The 24,580-nt window shown below is 42.5% G+C and overlaps 1 protein-coding gene across 11 annotated transcripts in view; it reads right to left on the bottom strand.

The window, feature by feature from the left end:
• Nucleotides 1–604: 604 nt before the first annotated feature.
• FAM13A (family with sequence similarity 13 member A) overlaps nucleotides 605–24,580 on the bottom strand; it is a 135,492-nt gene continuing 111,516 nt past the window's right edge. For 8 of the 11 annotated variants that reach the window (XM_032686920.1, XM_032686919.1, XM_032686917.1 and 5 more), the window contains 10 exons: nucleotides 19,285–19,498; nucleotides 18,772–18,910; nucleotides 17,618–17,699; nucleotides 17,262–17,482; nucleotides 15,856–15,939; nucleotides 11,848–11,943; nucleotides 10,205–10,288; nucleotides 6,137–6,333; nucleotides 5,350–5,451; nucleotides 605–4,314 (listed from right to left, as the gene is read on the bottom strand). In XM_032686920.1, the coding sequence (XP_032542811.1) occupies nucleotides 4,188–4,314; nucleotides 5,350–5,451; nucleotides 6,137–6,333; nucleotides 10,205–10,288; nucleotides 11,848–11,943; nucleotides 15,856–15,939; nucleotides 17,262–17,482; nucleotides 17,618–17,699; nucleotides 18,772–18,910; nucleotides 19,285–19,498 (1,346 nt within the window). In that variant the 3' untranslated portion in view covers nucleotides 605–4,187. The remainder of the gene's footprint in view (nucleotides 4,315–5,349; nucleotides 5,452–6,136; nucleotides 6,334–10,204; nucleotides 10,289–11,847; nucleotides 11,944–15,855; nucleotides 15,940–17,261; nucleotides 17,483–17,617; nucleotides 17,700–18,771; nucleotides 18,911–19,284; nucleotides 19,499–24,580) is intronic. The other 3 variants (XM_032686921.1, XM_032686926.1, XM_032686924.1) reach the window with 2 other exon arrangements.

Below are 24,580 nucleotides of genomic sequence, written 5' to 3'. Positions count from 1 at the left end.
GCCCTTCAGGAATATGGAAGCGTCCAGAGATAGGAAGGCAGTGAGCCACCCTTTCCACTAAGTTATCCCTCACTACAGGGTCAGAGAATGCACCTCTTGCTACAGTTTTCAAATACAAAACTGACTTCCCTATCTGCACATGAACAAAGTCCCCTCCTGTGCTTGGCTTAGAAAAACCAATCTGCACCTGAATTCCTTTTCCAACAGGCAGAAGATGTTTGATCCCTCCCCCGGGAGATGAGAAATAGAAATAATGAACCCAGAGTGAGACAGAAACCAACCTAAAGTACAACTCCATGCCCTGTGTGTACACCTGGCACCAAGCTGGTTCACACGTGCAAAAGCCCAGGCCAGGTTCCCAGCCTCTGGCAGCTGAGCTTCTACTTGTCCCAGCCAGCAAGGGGAACAGAGCAGCCCTGGGATCACCCTGCTGTTTGATGGCCACCAGTTCAACCCCAGCACTGGGCCATTGGCTGGCACACTGGAGCTTCACCTCCAAGCACTGTCACAGTCCTCTAGAGAGGACTCCTCAGGCTCGAGGATGTCTGGCAGAAGAAGATCCCTCTGAAATTTGTACCAGGAATAACAACCCATGTGTCAGAAAAATGATTAAAAGATAAGATGCTTTAATTTCACTGCCTTTAACATAAACATCCATTATTCAAACTGTTTACTCAGGAGTAAACGGAATAAAACCAAATGCAACTTGTAAGAATGACAAGTTTTTCCTCTAACTCTTGCAATCTTATTTTGTCCACAACCCGTTCATGGCCATCATTTACATAAACCACAATGATTTATTATACCACAACGTGGTAACATACAGACACACGTCTGAAATGGCCCCAGTGGACGGGAAGCCCAACAGACCGTACTGCCATCTACAGCAGACAGTTTGTTCTAGCAACATGAAAACAGGTTGTCTTATACTAAACAGCTTATTTATATCACATAAAGTACATTTTTGTACAGTACTTCACACCTTTTAAAAAGCACAGTCTTGTATTTAATATTCTCCAGTCAATAGTCATTGACGTTGGCACAGACAAATTATCAAACAAAACACACAGTTGTTGCTTGGATTGACTTAGTGTGGCAGGGCAAAGGTAACTCCTGGCTATTTGTGGTTAGTGGGAAGTCAAATCATTTGTGGGAGATACAAAGACAATGTTTTAGTGCTCAGGAGCCCTCCTCCTTGTGCAGGCCTGGGAGAGGGGAGTCACAGCATCTGCAAACCCAGGACTAAGTTCAACATTTGTACACGTCTTTCCAGGACTGGAATTTTAAAATTCACTTCTCTACAACAGTCTTTTCTAGCAGTTCACAACTAGGCAGATGAAGTTTTACTTTCTTTTTGCCATGGGGAAAGACCTGAACAGTTTAAAAACAGAAACTGGCTAGGTGTGTGTTTTTCTTTTAATGTACAATCTCAGATAACAGGCTTTGTTACTTTTAGTTTTCAAAGTCCAAAAATATAAACTCTCTAAAGTGCATAACTGTACTTACATTTCATAGAAACTATCTGAAATTCTAGCAATATACCATGTAAACAGCAGTAACTAAGCATCAGAAAATGCTACAATCTCATCAGTTTAAAAATAAAATGGACTGTTCCCTACATATCATTTATCAAGATTTGTCAGGGGCAAAACCCAGCAAAACAGATAATTTATCAGTACACAGTGCAAACAGGCTTTTAAAAATAAGCACAGAAAACATACTCCCGGGAAGCCTTGGCCCACTGAAAAAATGCATGATTATGAAAAAGGGCAGAAATTGCTTCTCTTGTCCATTTAAAGGTGTCCAGGCCCAGATTCAGCAAAGCACTCAAGCTTTAGTCCATTGTAATTCAGCAAAATCCCAAAGCAGACCAGTTTGAGGCACATGCTCACCATCCAGGTTTTTGTTTTGTTGAACTGGGCCTAAACAATACAAAAATGAGCCAGTGCTGAGCACCTTTTGGTAACTCAACATCCTTTCTCATCCCACGCTTTTACTAGAAGAGTGACACTGCAGCCAGTTTGGTTCAGCTGCCTTACCTAAAATAACTAGGGAGAGCTGACTGTGAGAGGAAGAGTCTGCACGAACAGGTTGAAGGACAAAGGCACAGCTCTGTTTTCCTGGGCTGCCCTCTGTTAGGACAGGGGTTTACCCTGGTCAGGCTTCCCTTCCAGTCAAACACCTTCAAAAGCACTTTTTGAGCCCATCTGTCAGCCCAGTTAACACACCCAAAGGATCAGTTTTGCAGAGGCAGAGTCTCACATCTCTCAGGAGATGAGAACTCAGCACCTCTGAAAAGCCAAGCTCCAGGTCAGCACACAAGTCCTCCAGACCACTGGGAAATATGAAATTCAGTCTTTGCTGGTTTTATATAAAACAGGCAATTCTACAGTCAGTAAAAAACCAAACCAACCCATGAGTTCCCATCCTAAGTGCTTTCACTAATGCAGATCAGTGCCTTACCTATCAGGACTAGCAACGGGCATGTGCAATCCACTGGGAGATGGCTGCCTTTTGAAGAGTTCATGGGATCCTGAAGAGACCAAAACAGCATCAGTTTTGGCAAGAATTAACACAGCACATATGGCAAGTGAAACTACCAAAACCCCAATATAATTATTTGTGAGCTTACTTGTCCGTAATAAAGAGGGAAGGGGGAGGAGTTGTTCTGGGAGTCCTCTTGGCTCCTCTGGTACAATGTACATGAGGCCTGGCTACAACTGGCACTTGATTTCATCTCAGCCATTTGGCTTCTGCACACTGGCAAGGATCCCCTGGGGAGCTAAAGCACTATGGATGTGCTCTCCCTGGGACATCAGGGTCAAGCCCTGGCTTGGGCAGACCAAGGGGTGCACTCAAGCCTCTGGAGTAGGAGAGTAAGCCCAGGTGGCTCAGGACTGCAGAACTGTGAGCCCTCAGCAACTTCCTGCCTGTCTCCTTCAGGCAGCATGTTTGACACAAGCACCTGAATCAGTTGTCTCAGGACACTTTTCTGAAAGTCATAAGCAAATTTGAAAACACTGAACTGTCAAAACTTGCATCCGAGACACAGGCCCTTTCCACAGGCAGAACATGGCTCTGGGCTCTCAGTTCCCTGCAGTATCCTCTGTGCTGCCATACCTCCTACACACTGGGAAGAGACCATCCTCTGCTGCCACCATCACAGTGTCACTGCTGCAGCCCACACAGTTGTGAGGTACATAAAAGAACAAAATTTAGGCTAGTGAGTATGTGGGACACCCATGTGGACTGCTCAGCTTAGACTCAGATGTTTGTATCAGATGATGAACTACTGATGGGGAGGGTCTTCCAGATATCTTCCAGATACTTTACGCCAGATATTTAACCAACTACCCAAATCCCAAGGGATTCTGACTTTAAGCTTTTAAAACCTCTTCTCTTCCCTGTTGCCCAATCATAGTCATAATGTCACAGTATCACCTTCCAAGTGGAACAAGCTGGTAAGAACCTTCCTGCATAGTTCATTTTCTTTACTATCCCAAACAGATGTAGGTACTTCCTCTTCTACTTCAGTTGAATTGGCCATCAAAAAAGTGGGAAGAAAACCCAACTCAAACCTGGGCAAAACTGCAACTCACACCAGCTCTAGGTGATGGTGACGAGATTCTTAGAGCATTTCTCCAGAGCAACAGAAGATGCTGGACTCCAAACAGTCAGGTCAAAAGTCTGAGCAAATCTTTACTGCAGCTACAAGAGAACAGTCTTGGTGCTACCTGACGTTCACATGAGAGCAGTCAGGGTACTTGTCTGTTAAACTAAGGTAGAAGCTATTTGATGATTTCATTACTATTCATCCTACTGTGCCTCTTGCTATGAAATCCTGGGAAAAAAGAATAGTATGGCTGGCTTTGATATTCTAAATATTACAGGATCTGTAAGCAAATCAATATAGAAGGATCCCTTCAGTGCAGTCACTGAGCAGTGTCATGTCTCCTACACTGGCAAACTCCATTTTGGGCATCAGGCCTGGAGAAAGAGTGGGCAACAGTGAGTGTAGAGAGTGATGGAAATCCACCTTTCCTCCCTCTCCCACGTCTGGGAATGGCCCTTAAGTTCTCAGGGAGCTCCTCAACTCTCCCCAGTCAAGCTCCCGCTGCATCCACTTCATGCATTTGTCCATTTGGTGCTCTCTCCTCTTTGTTTATTGGCAAAAACAATCTCCTCCTTTACATGATCTTGGAGCTAATATCTCTTTTACTGATCAGGACTTCCAGCAGCCTCAGCTTAGCCTTTATCTGCTTGTATTCATTGTACTCTTCAGCCATGGGAGTGCGGTCTTCTTTCTGCACATTCCTAGTGGGAGTGAAAGCAGATCATGAAGATTTCTGTAACAGGAATGCCCTCCCCTCAGCAGCCTCCCTCAGTACCCCAACAAGACCTACAAAGCAGCTCCTCTCCTCTACTCCTCATCAGAGAACAAGACCATCACTTTTATCCTTTGAGAGGAAAAAAACAAAATTAGGGGCAATCAATCTGCTCCAAAGAAGTGTGAGACCCTTGTGTATTGAAGCTGAACATTATCCCACAGTTCCAAATAGAAAATTTTATTTGAAACATGCCCTGCTTCTCTGAAATCGCCAGCCTCTACACAACAGCTGGAAAACAACTCGGGAGCCACCTGAGTGCCAGCTTGCTAGCCTGACAAAATAAAATACAGCCTCCCCTGGCTTGGCACCACAGCACTTGTTACAGAAACAGGCACACTTCTGAAAAAGAACATGACATCTGATCAGACTGCTCTTAGCTTACAAGAAACCTTTTAAGTTTTCAGTGATTTTACAAAAACCTCTAAGGATGACAGCTGGTGGCAAGAAACAAACAAGATAATTTACAAATACAGGAAAACATTCTATCAGCTCATTAATGAGGAACATTTTCTGAAAACAATAAACCCAGCTACACTAAGGCAGAAATACTTGTTAAACTAGTGTCTGAATATCTCACAGATAAGCAAGAATAGGACAGAAATCTAAACATATATCATTATAAAAAAACTCTATTTTATTGCCAAATAACTTCCACCATTCCTGTCAGCTGTGCTAGAGGCAGCTGGATTTTCACAGTCTGTACTTTTGCTTCCCTCTGCTTATCCTAAGACAAAGTTTTCAAAGAGGCCGTGGTCCCTGAAGTTCTTTGGCCTCTGTGAGTGTGTGAGTATGCACAAGGGGTTATAATTTATTTTAACAGGTAACTGTAATAAATGTGGGTATTAAATGATAATTATTGTGAAGAGATACGTAATAGTCAATTCAGGTAACTTTCCATATTTGGAGCTCTCTGTAGATGCAAACCAGACAAAGTAGCTGAATAACAGAGAGAAATTATTACCTTCCATTTTGTCGGAAAAAATTATCTTCGAAGTCTCTCAACTTTTTTCTGATACGCTTTTTCTCTTCCCTGACTTCTTGGAGCTGCTCCAACAGTTCAGAGCTATTGGGTTTAAAGATAAATAAGATTATACATATGTACACAATTATAACAGGAAACATACAGTAAACCTACAAATGTATAGTTACACATATGCCAAGCAACAGAGCTGCTCTGGCAACCTCATGTTACTTGAAATCAAAAGCTCTCCAAATTTAGTTCAGAAAAACGATCATACACTTCAGCTGAAGCCTCTAAGGAGGTCAAGTGTGCATTTCACAATTTCCAATTTCCCCAGGGCACACAATTCTATGAAACTTACTTGCTGAAGATGGGTCTGGGTTTGGTGACATTTACACGTTCAAGATTCAATGGCTTAAGGCTACCACCTACATGTGGTTGCATCAGACTCAGCCCTTTGAAACTAGCAAAGCTAGTTCCACTTGACCTCTCCAAAAGCTCAAAACCTTGTAGAGTAGAGGGTTTTCATGATAGAGGCTTGCCACTGGTGAGGTGGGGCTATTATTTAGTGCTGGAATCCAAAGATGCAGAAGCCAAGTATGAGTATCAGGACAAGGTAGTTTCTTCCCAGACTCTTTCATATAAGGGTCTATTGCATTTAAAAATAAAGCATAAAACCTTCTCACTCAGATCATAAATGGAAAAAAAATCTAGACACTTTTCTGCCAAATAAAATGCTATCTTAGCAAGAAATAACTTTTTGAAGTTGCCTGTGAATTTAACATACATGGATGCTTCATGGAGATTTGAAAGCCCCATATCCTGATTGCTCCTAGATGGCATCTTATCATCCACCGGGGAAACAAAGCCATCAGCATCATCTTCCAGCTGATCCAAGAAGCTACGCACGCTGAAATCTGTTTTCATGGTAATTGTGAAATCTGGCTTCACATTGCTGTCCTCCTCGGACCCCTCCTCTTCCTCCTACAAACAGGGATAGAGTACCCCCACAACAGAATAGGTTACTGCTACCCTTCTCAGAAACAGGTTCCTCCTTTCACCACATGCACTGGGGAACATGTATGAAAAGAAGTGGATAGGCAGAGCAAACACTTCAATTGCCAAGCAATACACAGGACACCAGGAGACCATCAGTAAGGCAGCCCATACCCAAAGCACAACAGAGAAACTGCAACCACCAGACTCGACTGGTTAAGGAGACCCAGGGCAACAGAGTTGAGTAAAAAAAAATACCTGGGGTTCTTAGCAACACGTGGCCTTGTTTAGTTTATGTATTCTGATGTAAATCAACCCACTTACAGTCATTATGCATACTGTCTAAAGCACATCAGCCATCCTCTGCCTTTTCACTACAGCATACACCTGGCAGCATAAAGACTTCCAGGTTAAAATGTGGAATATTCTCTCAACAGTTGCAGCTCAACAGCTCTCTCTAATGGAGTGCTTGTAGAGTGATACCAATGAGCTCAGATCAGTCTTACAATTACCCAAATGTGGGATATGACCGACTGTAAAAGGACTGCTGTTGCTAACACGTTCCCGACATCAGCTCTGACCATTTAGCTGGAATACAGTAAAAATCGGAGTGGAAAACACTAAGTCTGAACTCTGCACAGTGCAATTTCCAGTTTCCCCAAGACACAATGATGAATTGGTTGTGTTCCAATTTTTTACAAAATTTATGGACATGAGATCTGAAAGTCCCTGCTGCACTTGATATTCACCAATTCACAGCATTCTTGAATGCAGGGCTTGTCCTGTGACACTATCCAAAAATTATTTTAATTATCAGGGAAAAGGGCCCAGTCTCTTATGTATGGAGACATTTCTAGAAGGCAGTTTTCAACCTTAATATAAAGAATGAGGGATGAGCACGAGCGAAAGGTAGTAAATGCCAGCACGGGCAGTAAATCTCTTAAATACGTATGTGTATATATATATTTATTTTACAGCCACGTAACTCTAGCCAGGAAGGATCTAAGCACATGCATATCTTTAAAAGTGTTTGAGAGCTTATACCACTGAAGTCTTCAAAACAAAAATATATTGTAGCATTGGGATCAAAAGAAGACATTTTCTTGACTTTTTTTTTTGTGTGATTCCTTGTGAACAGTTCAATTATTCCTAAGAGATTACCCCTATATTTCAAGCAAAAACGGAGAAGGTAACACTAGGACCTGGCCTAGTCCCATTAAATCCTCAAAGTCAATGATTCATAAATGCATACATTTAAATCAAATCATAGTTTGCCCAGAGTTTTCTTTTTAAGTTAAAGCTCTAGGCTATGATAATGCATTTCAAAGCCACAGGCCAAGAATTACAACCAAGCTTGAGGGTGAAATAAACATTAGCTGGGGAGAAGTTCTGAGTAGTAATAATAATAAAAGATCTAGAGAAGTTTGAATGCATCTTAGGAAAATCTGCAGGGGAAGATAATTTGTGAAAGTTAAAGCAATACCTAGCAACCCATTTGTCAGATGTAAATTTTATAGCTTAAACAGAAGGCATAAATCAGCAGTCACTGTTCTTAAACCCTGCAAACAACTCCAAGCTGAACTGGGGAGGGAAGACTGTTCATTTACCAGTCCCCAAATGTGCTGTGCTGCCTGGACAGGTAAGGACAACCAGGGCTGCAGCAGAACACCAGTCCTGCTGTGGCACGGAGGAGGATTTGCTACGTCAATCTAAGCAAAAACAGTACATTTTGTTTTAGGAGAATCTCTCTGGCACCAAAGGAGAAGCTCCCATGCCCTTTCCTGGGTGAGCTTCTGGAAAGAAGTAAACAGACAATTCTCAAAGGCAGTGTGCCAAACTGCTCCTGAGGACAGATGCAAGGTGTCTTCCCCATGGATGCCATGAGCCTGTCTTGCCTCACTCCAGGGCACCACGGGAGGAAGAGAATTGCAGAAATTTCATTTGTTTAGACCTCAGAGCCAAAACACTGCTCTGGCTATCACATTTTGCTGTTACAAATGAAAGAGCAAATTAAAAGGATTCTTAGCAAGAACTCAAATAGAAATGGCCATCTAAGGCCTTCCCTTTACACAAGTCTCACACAGGAATCTTATTTTAAACCTGCACCAGCATTTACACCTTGAACCAGAATGATCTTCAATGACTAGATCCATTTAGTGTGCACCTGCTTGGATCTTTTGGGTAATCATGAGGCATTCCAGAGTTACAAATATAAAATCTATAGAGTATCCTATCATTGGCACTCACAGAAAGCAATGATTTTTTCAACACAACATTCAAAATATTCTATCAAAATGTTTGGTAAGGCTTCACCTCAAACACCTTTCAAGCTGTTAGCCAACTCTCCCAAATGCTTCTGAAAACCCCAGCCAACCAACCAAGGAAAAAACCCCAACAACCCGATTGTCAGAGGCCTGTCAAATAGTGTTCTGCCAATAGAAGATCTATGCAGTGGCTGTTCTGGGGCCTTTTGGCCATTTCCTCTCTTTAGTTCTGAGTGGAGTTCAGTACAAAGCTGTCAGATGTGGCTCCACAGGGCCCCATTTAAGTGCTAATGGCCATGTAAGTGTTAACAGGCTTAAGGCTGTCATCCTGATCTTCAGTCAGAAACCTCTCTAGGTTTGCATCCCCTGTAGGACACTGCTGAGCCTGTTCCATGCTACTCTGGCACAGCACCAGCCATGCTGGCCATTAGAGATCACCATAACTGACAGTTGAAGTTCTGACTCTGGGTGCAAGCATAGGTGAAAAACAGAGAACACGCTAAAAGAAAAAAAAAGAGAAGCAAACAAAAATACTCCCCCACGAGAACATTACTGCAGATCTGATCCAGTGGTCATCTAGAAAATACTAAGAAGCTTAGTGATTATTAACCAGCCTTCAAACAGCAGCTCAACATCTTCAGTCTGCAATCTGGTATCAATGAATATGTGTCTTGAATAGTCCACTAATACACAATCTACTGTAACTGCCTAGTAATCAAATTACCTGGGATGTTTAAGTCTGCAGTACTTACACTATTAACCAAGCTCTGGCTGGGTAACAGATAAATAACCCAAGCGTGCTGAAGCCCTTTTTTCCCCTGTTGCATTGCAAGGGTACCAAAAGTAAGCCAGGGCCCAGCTCCATGCTCTCTGTCCTGGTCAACTGTTGGACTTCACTCCTCAGGGGAAGGCCCAATATCACAGCAATCGTCATCACCTAGAATTATTACTCCACAGCAGCAAGAGAAGAAGAAACAACAATCCCTCCAACCAAATGACCAAGCATTAACTAGCAGAATCAAGTTGTTCTTACTTTCATCCTCATGTGACTTAGCTAGAAATACCCTTCACCAGGTGGTGACACAGAGCCTAGACAAAATAAGCACGCGAATGGGAGTAGGTCAGGATCCCGTAAGTGCCCCGGCTGGCTCCGTGTGCGAGCGTTAGTTTTGTGAGAGCTCATTCCTGCCACGGTGCTGTGCGCAAGCCACAGAGCTTTGGAGTGAGAGAAACTACCGCAAAACAAGTTAGTGTCGTTAAAATGAAAGGAGGAAAGCAAGGAAGAAAGAAAGATACAAGGGTAATTGTGATTTTTATTTTTTTTTTGAAGTAAAACAAAATATATTATGTGGAGATGGAGGGGGAAGGAGAAGGACAGGAAAGAATGCAAAGCCAAGGAAATACTGTAGTCTTATCTACAACAAGGAAAGAATCTGATCAGAATTGGCGAGGCTTAAAGCACCTACTGATTTTTCAGGAGGACACTGCAAAAAAATCAACACTGACAAAAAAAAAAAATCAATCATTCTCTTTCATTGGTATAAGGGGAAAATTGATGCAAACTGAGCAATTAGTTAGCAGCTGGAGGTCTTCACCTTTATTTCCTTGAAGAAGGAAGCTGTTTCGCCCTCGATAATTGGCTGCAGCAAAGGGCTTCTCCGCTTGCTGGAGGGGGAACCCTGTGACAGGTGTTAACAAGTATGTTACATTGTGAACCCCTTTCTCCTCCACCACCTGCTCTCAGCTCATTCTCACCCATACATTCACTCCCAGTGACCACCAGGAGAAATCTATTTCTCACAGAAAAAAACATTCCTGGCAAACCCCTTGAACCTTGGGCTGATTTTTCTCAGGATGTTGCTTAGCAAAGGACATCACTGCCAATCTCCTTTAAGAAAAAAGCTTGGATGCTAGAATACTAGCTGGGCAGTAAGTACAAAGCAAAGGCTGCAAGAAAATAATCCCCAGCCCAAAGTCCATACACACACACAGAGCATCTGGATGGTTCTCCAGAGCTACAGCGTAAGTTCAGCAAGGCTCTCCAGACTTGCCTTCCAGGAGCCTGATTTCCCACTGAAGTTCCTAATGATGCAGAGATGGATTTTCAAATGTATCCTGACTCTGTATGAGCCTCTCACTGTTCTCACTCAAGGGGGCTGGGGAAAGCCAGTCTCATCTCTCCTCTGATAGCCACTGTAAAATTTCAGTTTTGTGTCTAAACAGGACCTGAGCTCCTTTGAGAGCTTTGTGTTAAACTGCCCACAGCACACTTACATGGCATCTTCCTTCATGATTGCCAGCACTGCCTTCAAAGCATCCATTTTGGGGAGTATTTTGCATATTCAGGGAGGAATAGCTTTTTGTTTTGTTTTAAATGCAGGACTAGGACCACCTCCCACTATTTGCAGAAAAAAGCCTCACTTCTCAGTGTGACTGCACTGAGTGATACTGCCAGTCCGTTCACATCACTGGCAGTCTATAAAAAGTGGACAGGACATCAGCACAGCTTGGGAACAGCAAAAAAAGTAAAAGTTCATACATGATGGACAGAGTAAACAGGAACCATGATAAAAGAATTCTCGTTCCATAGAAAGGCTCCAAGTATTCTGTGTGGGTTTTTTAGATCAATTTTTTTTTTAAAGTGGCTTACACAAGTTGTCTAAAATGACAATGAATTTGCTCCCTAGAGGTATATGTTGGGTTCCTTGCTTGTGGCTGTGTCTCCTTGCCAAAGCACCACTTTGAATGAGGGAATATCTACCACTTGTAGGATCTCTTTAATACAAATTAAGCATCAGAAGACTGCCAGCCCTTTCTTTCACCAAGGACACTGCTATGCCCTGTGGGATCTCAGCAAGTCTGTGTTCCTGACATACAACTTTGTGTAACCAAGCAGCATGAAAGACCTACAGCTCAGCGTGGGTTGGTATGGAAAGGGAAGTGAGGCTGTAGCCAAACAGAAGATGATGAAATAACAGCAGCAGCCCAATGGAAAGAGAAGAAACAACACAAAGTGAGATGTGTCCCATGGCTCATGGGTGGGCACTTAGAGACCCCTGATCAGCTTTGCCCTACTTCAGTATAAGGTGTGTCACTGATTCACTCATTTGCTTGATCTTTGAGCGATCAGGGAGGTTGGGACTTGGCCTTAGTGACTGTGTTGTATGCAAAAGTGTGGTGGTTCCTGCTTCCTCAGCTTGAAACCAAAAAACAGCCCCCAAAAGAATGCTCTACTCACAATAATAGGGATGGTGCTGGCTCTGGAGAGGATCTGTTTGACCAAGCGATACCTGTCATACAATGGCTTCATCACCTGTCGTTCATTTTTGGTAACCTGAAAGGGAGAAAGAAGAGAGATCCATGAAGCCTGAAGCAGTACTCCACTCTAGCTCACATGCCTGCAATCACCACTAGTATGAGGAGGCTTGAAAGGAATTGTATGGAGACGACAGGAGAGCAGCATTAGCCCTGAAATTGGTAATGCAAGTGCTCGTGTACTCATCGCAACTCCTGTGCCCAGTGCCAGTTGAGCTGTGGGTGGAGTGTCTTGTGAAGGTGGCTGTACGACACAGGTGGTTTAAATGACAGATTAGGTGTCATGTCCACAGCGCAAAGTGACCCTCAGAGGCAGCAGTCTGTGCCTGCAGTCACAAGTACAAGATGAGGTTTCCCATCCTTATTCCCATGGCTGGCCCTCAGAGGCTGTACTTATGATTCAGGAAAAGGGAAAAGAGCTGCAATGACTGGACATTACAATGTAAGGAGACTTTCCCCAAGCAGGTTAAACTACGGATTTCATAAAAACTGACTTTCTGGCTTTGTTATTCCTCCTAATTTCCTGTCCAAGCCAGCAGTTTTTCACTTTTTTAACCCCCTAACCTCGCCCTCCACACCTCCTTCCAGTCACCTTGCTGGGGAGAAGTTACCACAGAGCTGAGAAGGGACGAAGGTGCCAGGGCTGTGTGGCATAAGAATACAGAATAGTGCTGTAATGTCCACCTCAGGCATTCCTTACATTGCTCTGTCCTTAACCCCACTCCTAACTGCCTGTTGTGCTCCCTCCTCAGTCCGAGAGTATTAGAAACTTAAGTGTATTCATTTCTGTTTTAATTTCAGGTTTAAGCTAAGCCAAAAACTGTCAGCACCACTGACAGTGCAGAAGGGAAGACCTAAGGGCCAGTAGCTAGTGTGGGAAAGCAAAGGTCTGTCCAACTAAGTACTAGTTTTGAAGAAGCCCTTTTATTTCTTCAATGTTGTGTTACAGCAGGGTTAGAAAAACAAAATCCTCAGCAGAACCTGATCATCATTCAACACTGTCTGACCCACATCCTACAATGAGTGTCCTTCCATTAGATCTTTTGTCTAACTTTAGATTATAAAGCTCTTATGGGGAAGCTTTAACTGATGTCATGCCTATCTTCCTCAAGGCTTTCTACTGCTGCTAATCACCAGAGCACCTGAACAACTGCCATATAAAAATCATCACTGACAGCGTAACCTCTGGGGAGCTTTGTGCGGCCTCTTTTTCTACAACAGAAATAGGAGGAAAGGGAATACAGGTTGAGATGGGGAGGAAATTTTAAAGTGAATTGCCTTTTATTTTGTCTGCAGTTGACTTTCACTGGAGTAAGCTTTCTAAAGCTTTCACATCCTCCCTCCAGAGCAGGAGAGGGTGTTGGTGCAAGGGGTAGAAGAACTGTAAGTATTGCCAGGAGTGGGATGGCAGGGATGAACTCAGAATCTGGAGGTAGCATCTTCCTCCTGAAAATCAAGCCTGTTTCCTATGTTGGGGCAGATGAACAGGGAGGAAGGAGGAGGAAGATCTTTTTACTGCTCTCTTTGTTCAATGCAAACACGTCCAAAGCCTGATACGGGGCACCCAGATGGGCAGTCTGAGCTCTAGGGCCGGAATGCCCCACACCTCCAAAGCACAGCAGGGCTCCGATACTGCCTGTTCGTTGAGTAAGCAGCTCACATGGATTAGAGGAATGTCAGCAGCATCAAACAGCAGCACTCAGCCTTCTTTGTACTGAGTTTTGTATTGGTGTGTCTGCACTCAGTTGCACTGGCTAGCAAGTTGCCTCCATCTTTGGACATTTCTCTGTAACTAATCAAGAATACAACTGTAGAAACTGGGTAGCCTAAAATTATATATATATGTAATATTAATCCTAGCTTTACTAGACTAGCAGTTAGTAAAACAGGAGGTACAGCACTACTGTTGGCTCAGACAGTCTCTGTTACTTAAAAAAAAACCAAACCAAGACTGTGCTGAGGCTCATGTTGAGGTTGAGAACTAAAGCATTCAATTAATAATATTTCAAAGTTGATAAACAGTACTGTTCTGTACAGAAAAATAAACATAAGCCTTGGCATGGACAAAAATCCTTAGGTATGTTGAAGAATGGAAAAGATAAGCAACACGCTTCAGTGTCTGAATATCAGTATGGAGCAACAACACAGAAAATTAATTTAGGCATTGGAACTTAAGTGTATGGAGCCTGAGACTTACACCAGCAAACTTAACAGAAAGCAGATTCTGAAAGTAAATGCTTAGCACACAGGCAAACTGTCTCATTAAGTAAACATAAGTAAGACCAGCAAAGCCTGAGTATATTTTGGGAGAACATCAAAATGCAAAGAGACTGCTGGAATAATGGAGCCTTTGACACAACTCTGGGGCACACTCCACATGGCAGAAGAGCTGCAGCTGAGGAACAGACCATTGGTCGCATTGTTAGAGCAGCTCAAGAATTTCTGCAGAGACAGACTTTTGGCTTAACTAAAACAGTTCAGTTCCACCTTTGCAGGTTCGTGTATCACTGGTGCAGAAAGACCCAGCTGCACAATAAATCTGAGCTCCATTGTTTTTCTTGTTTAGTTAAATGTCTTTAAGACAAAAAAAACTTGGCTGAACTATCCCCATTCTCCTCAAACTCTCAGTACTTTTCCACTGCTGCACTGCCAGGAGCTAGGAACAGCAAAAGCTGATCAGCTACAGTCTTCCTTGCCATGCACTTCAGTGTTGCTAGGTATAGACTGCTTACTTAAAAACAAATAAATTAAAAAGCAGTTGTATAAATGAAGCAAGGGAAGGAGGGGGAAAAAAGGTGTGCTGACATGATAGGCTCTGGGCTTGTTTTTTTTTAAACAGATTCAAGTGAGTTCACTTCAGAAGGATGCTACCTGTTGATTTACATCATTGTAAAGGCAGCAAAAGCAGAGTTGGTCTCATGGAGAAGACAGGGAAGGTTAAGTGGACTCCCTTGTGCTTCCCTTTTGCTATTTTACACAGGAATAAATCTGCATTTCCTCTCATATAACTATGCCATTTTTAGTTGCTAATATATGTGACTGTACAATATTAGCACTTTATGAACATATTTAAATAAATTAGTGAGACTTTTTTAAAAACAATGGATAAAGAAGGAAATAATTCAGAAGCAAAAGGAAGGAAAAGATCAGAAATCCCATGCAGGAGCAGAATGACAGATTTGTCAGCTGCACTAATCAAGTACTCCTTATAAGCAGTAATTTGCTGCTCCCAAGCCACTGCTCAAAGGATTAGCACCACTCTGACATTAAGTTACTTTACCCATACAGCTGGTAGCAAAGATTACAGTGTCATCACTGAAAGAGAAGGAGGGACTCATAGAAAGCCAACTTGGTGGCCTGAAAGCCGCTGTGTTTCTGCCACAGCAGGGATCGACACAATACTTAATTCCCTGTCTTCATAAATAATTTGGCTTTGTTAAGATCAAATGTACAAGAAAACTCATGCCATTCTCTTCCTCTGGTACACAGATAAAACCCACCTCTTTCTCAGGAGAAGAACCAAATGTCCTGTCAACTCCCTTGAAGTGCCTTCCTGGTTAGCCATTAATACCAAAAAAACTGCAAACTTCCTGGTTGGATGGGAGACAACACACAAACTGGATGTCTATGGAATCTAGTGAGTGTCACGCCAAAACAATGCACACTTGGCCTCACTGGGCCTGTAGGCTCTGTCCTGCAGGTGTCTGTCAATCCCTGTGCTGTGTGTGGCACCACCTTGCCTAGAACAGACTCCTCAGTGGCAGTGGAAGTCAAGGATCAGGGAAGTGGATTAGAGGATGCATGGGGGGTTTGAAGAGCAAAAAGTTCCAGTGACCAGTGACATGAAAGGAGCATTATGGGCATCATTAACCACAGACAAAGACACAGAAAGATGGACTTCGAAAAAAAAAAAAAAAGGTGCAGTACATACCGGTCTGCCATGAATGCCTTCATAATACAGCAAAGCTTTTTGAAGAGCCACTTTTTCAGCTGCTATCTGATCTCTTGTCATGTCCTATGAAATTTGGCACAAAGAGAGAGGAGGAGGAAGAAGAAAACAAAGTCAGATTCCTGGACTCAAACAATACTGATCTGTGGTATAATCAAAGTCATGTCACATTGTCATTAAAGTTTTGAAGATTCCAGCTATATTGCCAAGGAGACTGTGAGTAGAACCCTACATACAATGCAGGCAGATTAAAAACATGTAAATTTTGCATATGAAGATATTTTTTAAGGGGGATTTATTGATTATCAGTGTGCTTTGAAAAAACAAGCTATGCAACTTTCGATGATTGTGGCTCTTTTTCGATTAAGATCTGCAGTGAAAATTCTACAACAGAACACGTGTCCTTTCTTTTTCTACAAATTTGAGACAAGCTCCAATACCTCTTGCAAAACTTGACACCTTTGCTTTGACTGCCACAAATACGCTTTACCAAGAGCTGAAGTGCAGTCAGATCATCTCCTTCTGCCAATTCTGCCATGCAGTGAAAAGCTGTGGCAGACAGACTGAGGGGACAAAGCCAAAAAAATAAAGGGCAGACAGACAGACTTCTCTAACTAAGTTGGCCAGAGCTCTCCCACTGAACTTACCTGACTCCACGCCTTCCCTCCCTATCACAGCACCAAATACTATCAACAGGCCCTCTACAAACAGCCAGGCTTGGATACTTGCTACAGTCAGAAAATAGCCAAACACACACTATGTGCAAGTTCTTCTTCTTCAGATCTATTAAACAAAGATAATGCTGTCTGCCTCACTCTTACAAACCACTGCACAATTTACATGTCAGCAGACTCAAGGACTTCACTTACAAGGCTGCCCAAACCTCAGGAGCATTCAACATCAGACACAAAGACCTCCCTGCTGATAACCCTCAGAGATTACAGCAGCTAACAGAGCTTCATGTGAAACTCTGAACGGTAGTGATAAAATACCCTGAGGGAATAGCATTCAGCTTTGAAATAAATAGAAGCAAACAGATGACAATATCCAGAATCAGTGGAAGACTCAGAATTTGCCAGAAGCCTTTGGATGTAACAACAGAAATAACCAAATGCAGGGCAGGAAATATTGCAATAATTCAGAAACATTGCTCAGAATATACAATGGTCAGACAAAGAACATACGATGACATACAAAAGAAACCAAGCTCTGGAAAAAAATCAGATACTAAGGGGCAGAGGGAAAGAAACTAAAGCAAGTGAGCCCAGAGTAAAGGTTGTAGACTTTTTAACAAAAGTAGAAGACCACAGTGCTCTCACAAGTGACTGTGCAGCCACAAGTTACCTACTTGTACTTAAAGACCTAAACCTGATCTGTCTACATCATACCTTAATATCTTCAGGTCGATTTGTCTCTGCTCGTTTTTCTTGAAGCTTCTTCTGGATAGAGTCAAGGGTTACTTCCACAGCAGGCTTGGCAGATTTATCTGACAGGTCTTGCTTCTTGTCATCATCCTTTTCCAGCTGAGAGCCAAAGCTCTTGGGAAGCGTGTTGCTTCGCTGACGCACAACAGGGCCAAGGTCTTCCTCCGATATCTTCAGTTTTGACTCTAAACAGGGACATTGGAAGATGCGTAATTTGCCATTTTTAAAATGCGACAGTGACAGGATTGCTACCTCACATCAAATCTAAATGAGTCAGAGTTGAGCCGCCCCCCAAAGGTGCACCAGTGGTGGCTGCTCACCTTTAAGCTGCTTTCGGAATTTGGCCAAATCATTTGTCCATTTGAGCACTTCAGGGTTGGCTGCTTTGTCGCTGTGGGAAGGCTGGGAGGAAAGAAGAATCATGCTGAATCTGTGTTAAACCAACAGGAGAGACTCACTGAAACAAGTGTGTGGGACAAAGAGGTACAATAGAACTTGGATTCAGCACAGAGCACAGTCACTGTTTTCTGACTGGCACCTGCACACCTCTGACCAGCTCATTTCAGACCTTGTTTTAATTGCTCCTGCCCTTCACTACACTGTCTTAGGGGCATCATGAAATTGATTTTCTTTTTAGAAAACACAAAACATCTGACAGCAACAATTAAGTCATAGAAGTGGCTCAGAGGGCCAGATGCACATTGGAATCTTTGTGCCTATTGTTTTGTAACAAGAGGGCACCTCCAAAATAGGAAACCTAACATGAACAGTTTGAAAAGTATTAGGATACATGTATCCACACCAAAGGCTGCCTTATATCCAAAGACAACAAAATAATCTAAATGCTAGGCTACAGCAAACTGAGCATTTCTTCCAGCCTTTTTTACTGCAGGTAAGATCCTTTCAGTACAATTCTTTGTACTTCAATCTCCAGCAAAGATACACACATGCAAAGCTTTGGTTCCTTAAAAAGCTTTCTGTGCATCGGAAGGGCATGTCAGGAACAATTAGAGTACAGTCCACCACTGCTGCTCAGCAGCAGACTGTGGTTCCTTGCTCAGGAGTGAAGGCAGCTGTTCTCTCTCCTCTGCAATGCACAGGTGTCCTGGGATTACCACAATGCAAATGAGATGTGCAAATGTGCTTTCCATAAACTGAACTTAAATAAGTAAACAAAGAGAAGTTTAACATAGCTATTCCTACACACTGTCTTAAGCAGAGATCAAAATCCTATGAGTTTATTAGACTCTCTCTCTTGTGCTGCATTGATAGTACATAATACCTGGAAAGGTAATTTGCTTGGTATGGATATGCATTTTTTTAGGGGCAGCAGCTTTTTTAATTTCTTCTTTTTTCTTTTCTCCTTATAAAAGCTTTCAAGCCCTCTGTACGTTTGACACATTTCCCTGATGTCCCTTCCTTTTGTTGTTAATTCATATATCTCCACATAAATGCTTAGCTCCTAGAAACTCACTCTGTATTTCCTCTCCTCTTCGAATTTGTCCTCAAATCTCCTGATCTTTTTCTTCAGTCCCTGAATCCTCCGGGTGAGTTGTGCAGGGGTAAGGTCCTCTCTGTCATCTTCATAAGATCCCAAGGATGAACTCCGCCTCCTACGAAGAACAGAGATTGCAGGAAGAGCTTATCCAAACAGCCACAGTACATCTCAATGCAGAGAACGGTATTTAAACTTTGGGTAAATAAAGGTAAAGCCCAGAAAGTGAGAATGCTATGTTGCTACTAGGTAATGACAGATAGCAAAAGATGCTCTAACAGCCTCTTTCAGCAGCAGCAACTCCCTAGATATAAATTCACAAATCCAGAAATGATTAGCTACCAAGAACTTTCATAAAAACAACAGTTTCCTGTGAGCAGGAAAAGAAACACAACACAGCACAGCTATCTGATGTATATAATATGATAACATATGAGGATGTTGCTTGATGCAGCTGGGAGGGAGGGTCAGCACAAGCAAATCACCACCCACCTCATGAAGGAATGAGAATTGGGAGGAGAAGGAGGCACTTCTGTATCATCCAGGTACTGCTGGCTCTGTCCATAGGCATAGAAGCGAGGGGACAGCATAGGATCGCTGTCCTCATCCAGCAGCTGGCGAATTAAGCGCCCAGCCTGCGGGGAAAGGCGAGCCTCATCTGAGTCTAAGCCGTCTCGCTGCCATGAGGAAAGAGCAGGGATGGGCTCTGGGAACAGTAAGACAAAGGCTGGTTTTATTGTTTTTGTTTTACATGTAAGACAAGACTCCAGGTAACTTTTCTAATGAACCTTGACCCATTTGTCCCGGACCATGAGATCCTTGTCACCAGGCATTCTCCGGTCATTACTCGCATCTGCCCTGTGTGCAAAGCAATACAAAGCACTGCCTGACCACACGGGCACCCTACACAAACGTAAGTAATCTCTTAGGTGCAACAGAAAACTGTGCCCAAAAGATGATGAGGAATTACCACAGACTGACTCTAAACAAGGCTATCACCAGGTAACACCTTTGACCAAAATGTTATGCTGGACAGAGAGAATTATTGGAACGCGTTAGTACAAAAGAGGCAACTGGATTGCAAAAGGATATTTTTTCAGTTTCAGGATGTACAAATACTGTAAATGAGTAGGTCTTTTTGTAGCCTCCAGCTCTCCAGTGCAACCCGGTCACCTGCTACTGGAAATTCAAAGCCTCAGAGTAAACACAGGTTCTTCTAGTCTTGCAAGCAAAAGGTGTCTGGCACTACTACCTGTTCCACAGGGTGCCCAGCCCATAAATTAACAATTATGGTAATATGGTCCCAATTTCCCCTTATCTCTTTCACATGCAATCCTGCTGCTTAACAGCATAGTACAAAAGGGAGGAAATTCTCAGTTCCCTGGATTACATAACCAGCTAGAAGTAAAAGCAATGTTGTACAGGGAGATGGAAGTGGGAAAGGGAAACCCAACTTAGCATTGCTGATTAGCATAACAGAGCCCACGGAAAGCAATCGCCTCAATCTTGTGATCACTCCCTCCAGATGCCATAAGGAGTCCAACATTTTGTGTTCAGATAGTTTACTAAGCTGATTTGCATGCTCCTACTTAAACTGTCTAATCCTGTGGTGCTAAGAGCCAGGCTTTGAACTTATAAATCTAACAAACAGTTCTAGAGTCAAGTAACAAAACAAAAACCTTATAGAAAGCTCCCAGATCAGTCGCAGAGCTATGGACTAACTGTTTCCTGTGCCTAGTGTGTCTTTTCTCCATTTACAAAGAGAAGGGGCTTTAGAAGTTATCAATTTATGAAAAAAACCCAGTTATTTCCTTTTCCTGAACAAAGATAACATTTTCACAGCTCAGAGTGGATAGCACAAAGACTCCCCTGTAGAACCTCTATGCTGTTTAATATTCCCTCTCTGTACAATTCGGGCAGTACAAGATCATCCCCAATGCAGTAATGACAGGCTGAGTGGTTTTTTGCCCATACACATCTTCAAAGGATGCTCTGCTCTCCTCCCTTTTCTCTTCTTCCTTAGCACATGAATATAAATGGCATGCCTCTGCTTAGAGGCTGGTGCTGCATTCACACTGATGGTTACCCTGGAAGGGATGGTAGGGGGTTTTTGTATAAGAGCTTCTTGAAGGTGTTGTGATAAGAGAAGTACATACAAGCCTGGTTCACAGATGTTACTTCCATGAGATGTGCAAGTCCGAAGTGCACGTAGAATCAGAAAGCTTATGCAGCCTGCAATTCTCTTATGTAATTTCTGGAAAAAGAGTTTTTCTAAGCACAGTTCAATCGTGGCAGTATCTAATACCTGAAATATTTTGCACCCACTTCCCTGAATCTCTTACGATTTTGGGAAGGATCTCACAAGATCTCTTGCAGCAAAATAAAGGGTAATAATACAAAAGGAAAAAAGTTGATACATTTGACTAGCAGGAATGAGAGTTACATGATGCATGGGATTCTTCCAGACATCTCTCCCTTTTAGTTCTTTGAATACGCTCTCACCCCCAAGCAGAACTTGCTCTTGGAAATTGTTAAATAACACCTTCATGGGATTTACATAGATAGAATAAATTTAGAAAAAATCAGCAGCATATTTAGCAGTAACCAAATTAAGCTCCTATCACACCAGCTAACAAAGCCATTATTAATCATGCATGATGCATGTGACTTTGTCCAAGGTGGATTTTTAAACCAGATAGCATGCGACATTCAGGGAATTGCAAAGGCTCAAAGAGCCTCTGATCAAATCCCAAAAGACAACAGAGCACTTTACATAAGCTATTCGAGACTGAGGTATATATACTTTTTATTTTGTTGATTTCAAAATACTCCCCCAAAACAGAAACTCACAGTGCAAAGGAGAAAGTGTTAAAAAGGAGAAGAAAAAAGTCCTAAAAGGAAAAATCAAATTTGAGACTTGACGGAACAAATGGTTGCTATAGAAAATCAGCTGGTTTTAACCCTTGCTCCTGGAAGGCCTGACTCTATGGGTAATTTTGTTTCCCTTGCTGACCACACATATTGAGAAGAAAAAAACTCATCTACACATAAAACAGCTAGACCTCCAGAGAGTAACACAGCAATTAATCAAGGAATATATGTAAGTATATGGATTTTATCTACATCAGATCACAAAGTAGACCAGAGCTGTAGTCCAACTGCCTTCTCTCTTCTTCTGGCCAGGTGCCAGGTGCTTCAGCTGGAAGCACTGGAATTGCTGGATCACACAAACATATAGGAACCCACTAAGGGTAAGCTGCCACTTTTTCTGACGGTGCCCAATCAATCAATTCCTGTTTAACAGGATACATATTTTTTGTTATTCATTTATCCAAGATAGCTGTTAAAGCACTGAGCCTTTCCTGAAGGCTGTTAGGTTCCTAGACTTAATGGTTCGGGTTTGAAGTATCTGCTATCATGATTAATGTTGTCACCCTTTCCCCTTTCTGCTAACTGAAGAATAGAATCTCAGTAAAGAATGTAAATGTTTCACCTTTTCCTTGCCATTGACTTGACAGAGCAGTTACCCTTATTAATTTTCTGTCCTGAACAGATCTCTCTTGCTCAGGGAAAACTCTTGGTTTTCTACTCATCTCCACATTGTTTCCACATGCTTTTTCCCCCCCCTTTTCCCTAATGAAAACTTTTTGTGAAAAAAAAGCAAAAGGGAATATCTAGCCACTGTAGCTGTACCAGTGCAGAGAAAGGGTGAAAATTTTTTTTATTTCTTGGTCAGATTCTCAAGGCATTTCTTTCAGGTCTGCCTTTTCTAAGCTGGCACAGAAGCAGCGAGCTATGCTGGTATTGAGCCTGCAGTCCTTCAGAAGCGCTGCACTCCCTCTCAAAATCCCACAAAACCAGCTAATCTTTCAACAAAGCTGTCAGCCATCTGCCAGGTGTGGCTCTGCAGAACTCTGTAGACACAATATGGCAATACAACCTCTCTGCAAACCTGCTGCATAGAGGGCTGGAGATATTAATAAGTCTGTAAAATGCAAGAAGGAAGAAAGATTTATTGTATTACACTGGTGTATTACTAGTGAGCTCCAAGCCCTCTTGCTGACAAAAACATGTCTTTTTTTATCATTACACTGTATATTTGCCACAGGGTTACTGGGGGCTGCAGGGCCAACAGAGGGGTGTCCACACACAAATACTACCTGAGGTGCAGCCAGCAAAATGCCACAGGCATCTCCTGTTTCCCTCTCTGCAGCCACACAGCTGATGCCTGCTGCTAACACTGCTTTTACACACACCCAGCTGTCAAACAAAGGAGGCCAAACCTTAGCTGCTGCAAACTGAAGTAGGTCCACAGGGATTAAGAAGTCTAAACTCATTATAACACCTGAGGTCCTAGTATCAAAATGCCACTTCAAAGAGTCCAGAAAGACCTCTTACAATGAAATGAATAAAGCAATTTAAAACTCCATCCAAAGCATTCACTAGCTCAGTAACAACCTATTTTTTTCATCTTAAAAATAACTGTATGAAAACATCCTTGTTTGAATACATCAGGAGGTATTCTTCCTACGCAGATCAAAAGAATGGCCCAAATACAGCACTGCCATGCCTATTTAGTTAGTGAGATGACACATCTCTCAGCTAGCAAGCAAATTTTAAGAATCAAAAACACGTTTTTAATATATTGATGCTATAAAATAAATTCAGTAAACAATGCAATTATTTTTTTTTACACTTAGTAATAAAAATAAAATGTGCTTCATTACCTATTTACCTTATGCTAAAGACTGTTACACACAAATACATTGATCAGTCTAAGTTCACAGTGCTAAAAAAAAAAAGAAAACTAAATGCAGCTTCCCTTTTGCTACACTATTTGGATTTTTTTGCATTCCTTGCATCAGCTAAGTCAATGCTAAAACTATTTGTAGATCAGCTTCACCCTCAGGGTCTAAGTGCTGCAATACTTGAGTTCTCAACACTGAGAACTCGAATTGTGTTTTTGCATTTTGAACTTCCGCTTTTTTTTTAAAGCTTGATAGTTTGCAGGAAAATGTCTGTTGATTATTCCATAAGTGCTTGTTACTGGAAACTCTGCTTGAAATCTCAGCTACAGAACTTTTTTCAAGCATCAGTAATCAGGTGACATCGGCAGCAATCACACACATCGTACTGATCCACTGAGCCGCCTGCTCAGCCCAATCTGCTGACAGGGCCAGCCACTGTTCTGAAGAGCAACATACTTCCAGATTTTCCTCAAGGACAGGATAGCAAGTTCTGGGCTTGAATTAGAAACATTTGGTAAGAAATCTGCACAACAGCTCTGAGAGAACACTCTGTACTCCTCAGTCACAGCACCCAATTCAAACATAATCCACAACAATTAGAAACCTTTGCTATGGAAGCAGCTCTGAAAATACTTGCTTAAAAAGCCATCTCAGCTGCCACTGACTGACCAGTTTAGCAGGCAAACCCAGCAGTCAGATATCCCAGTTCACAGAGACACCTCGGTTCACACCCAGTGTGAGAACAAAACTATCTGATTTGCACCTGCTAGATGCACACTCAGAAACTACTTCTGGACCATGGAAACGCACCTAGGCTAAGAGTTCAGGTCTTGAATTTGGCTGGGGCACTGCTCACGCCTTGCTGACTACTGCAATAGCCTGATGATCACTACACATATGCCTCTATACATAGCAGGCAAGGGGGACACAGAAGGTGGGCATGTGGTAGAGTGTGAGCCTATGCACTGCGGGATGCAAATTTCTCTGTCCCGTCTCTGCTCAGCTTTAGGTAAAGGGAACAGAGCTTGGAGAAGTACAGC

The sequence above is a fragment of the Chiroxiphia lanceolata genome, chromosome 4, assembly GCF_009829145.1.
Source record: "Chiroxiphia lanceolata isolate bChiLan1 chromosome 4, bChiLan1.pri, whole genome shotgun sequence".
Lineage (NCBI taxonomy): Eukaryota > Metazoa > Chordata > Aves > Passeriformes > Pipridae > Chiroxiphia > Chiroxiphia lanceolata.
The sequence above is the reverse complement of the archived record's forward strand: the minus strand, read 5'-3'. Positions and strand labels throughout refer to the sequence as shown.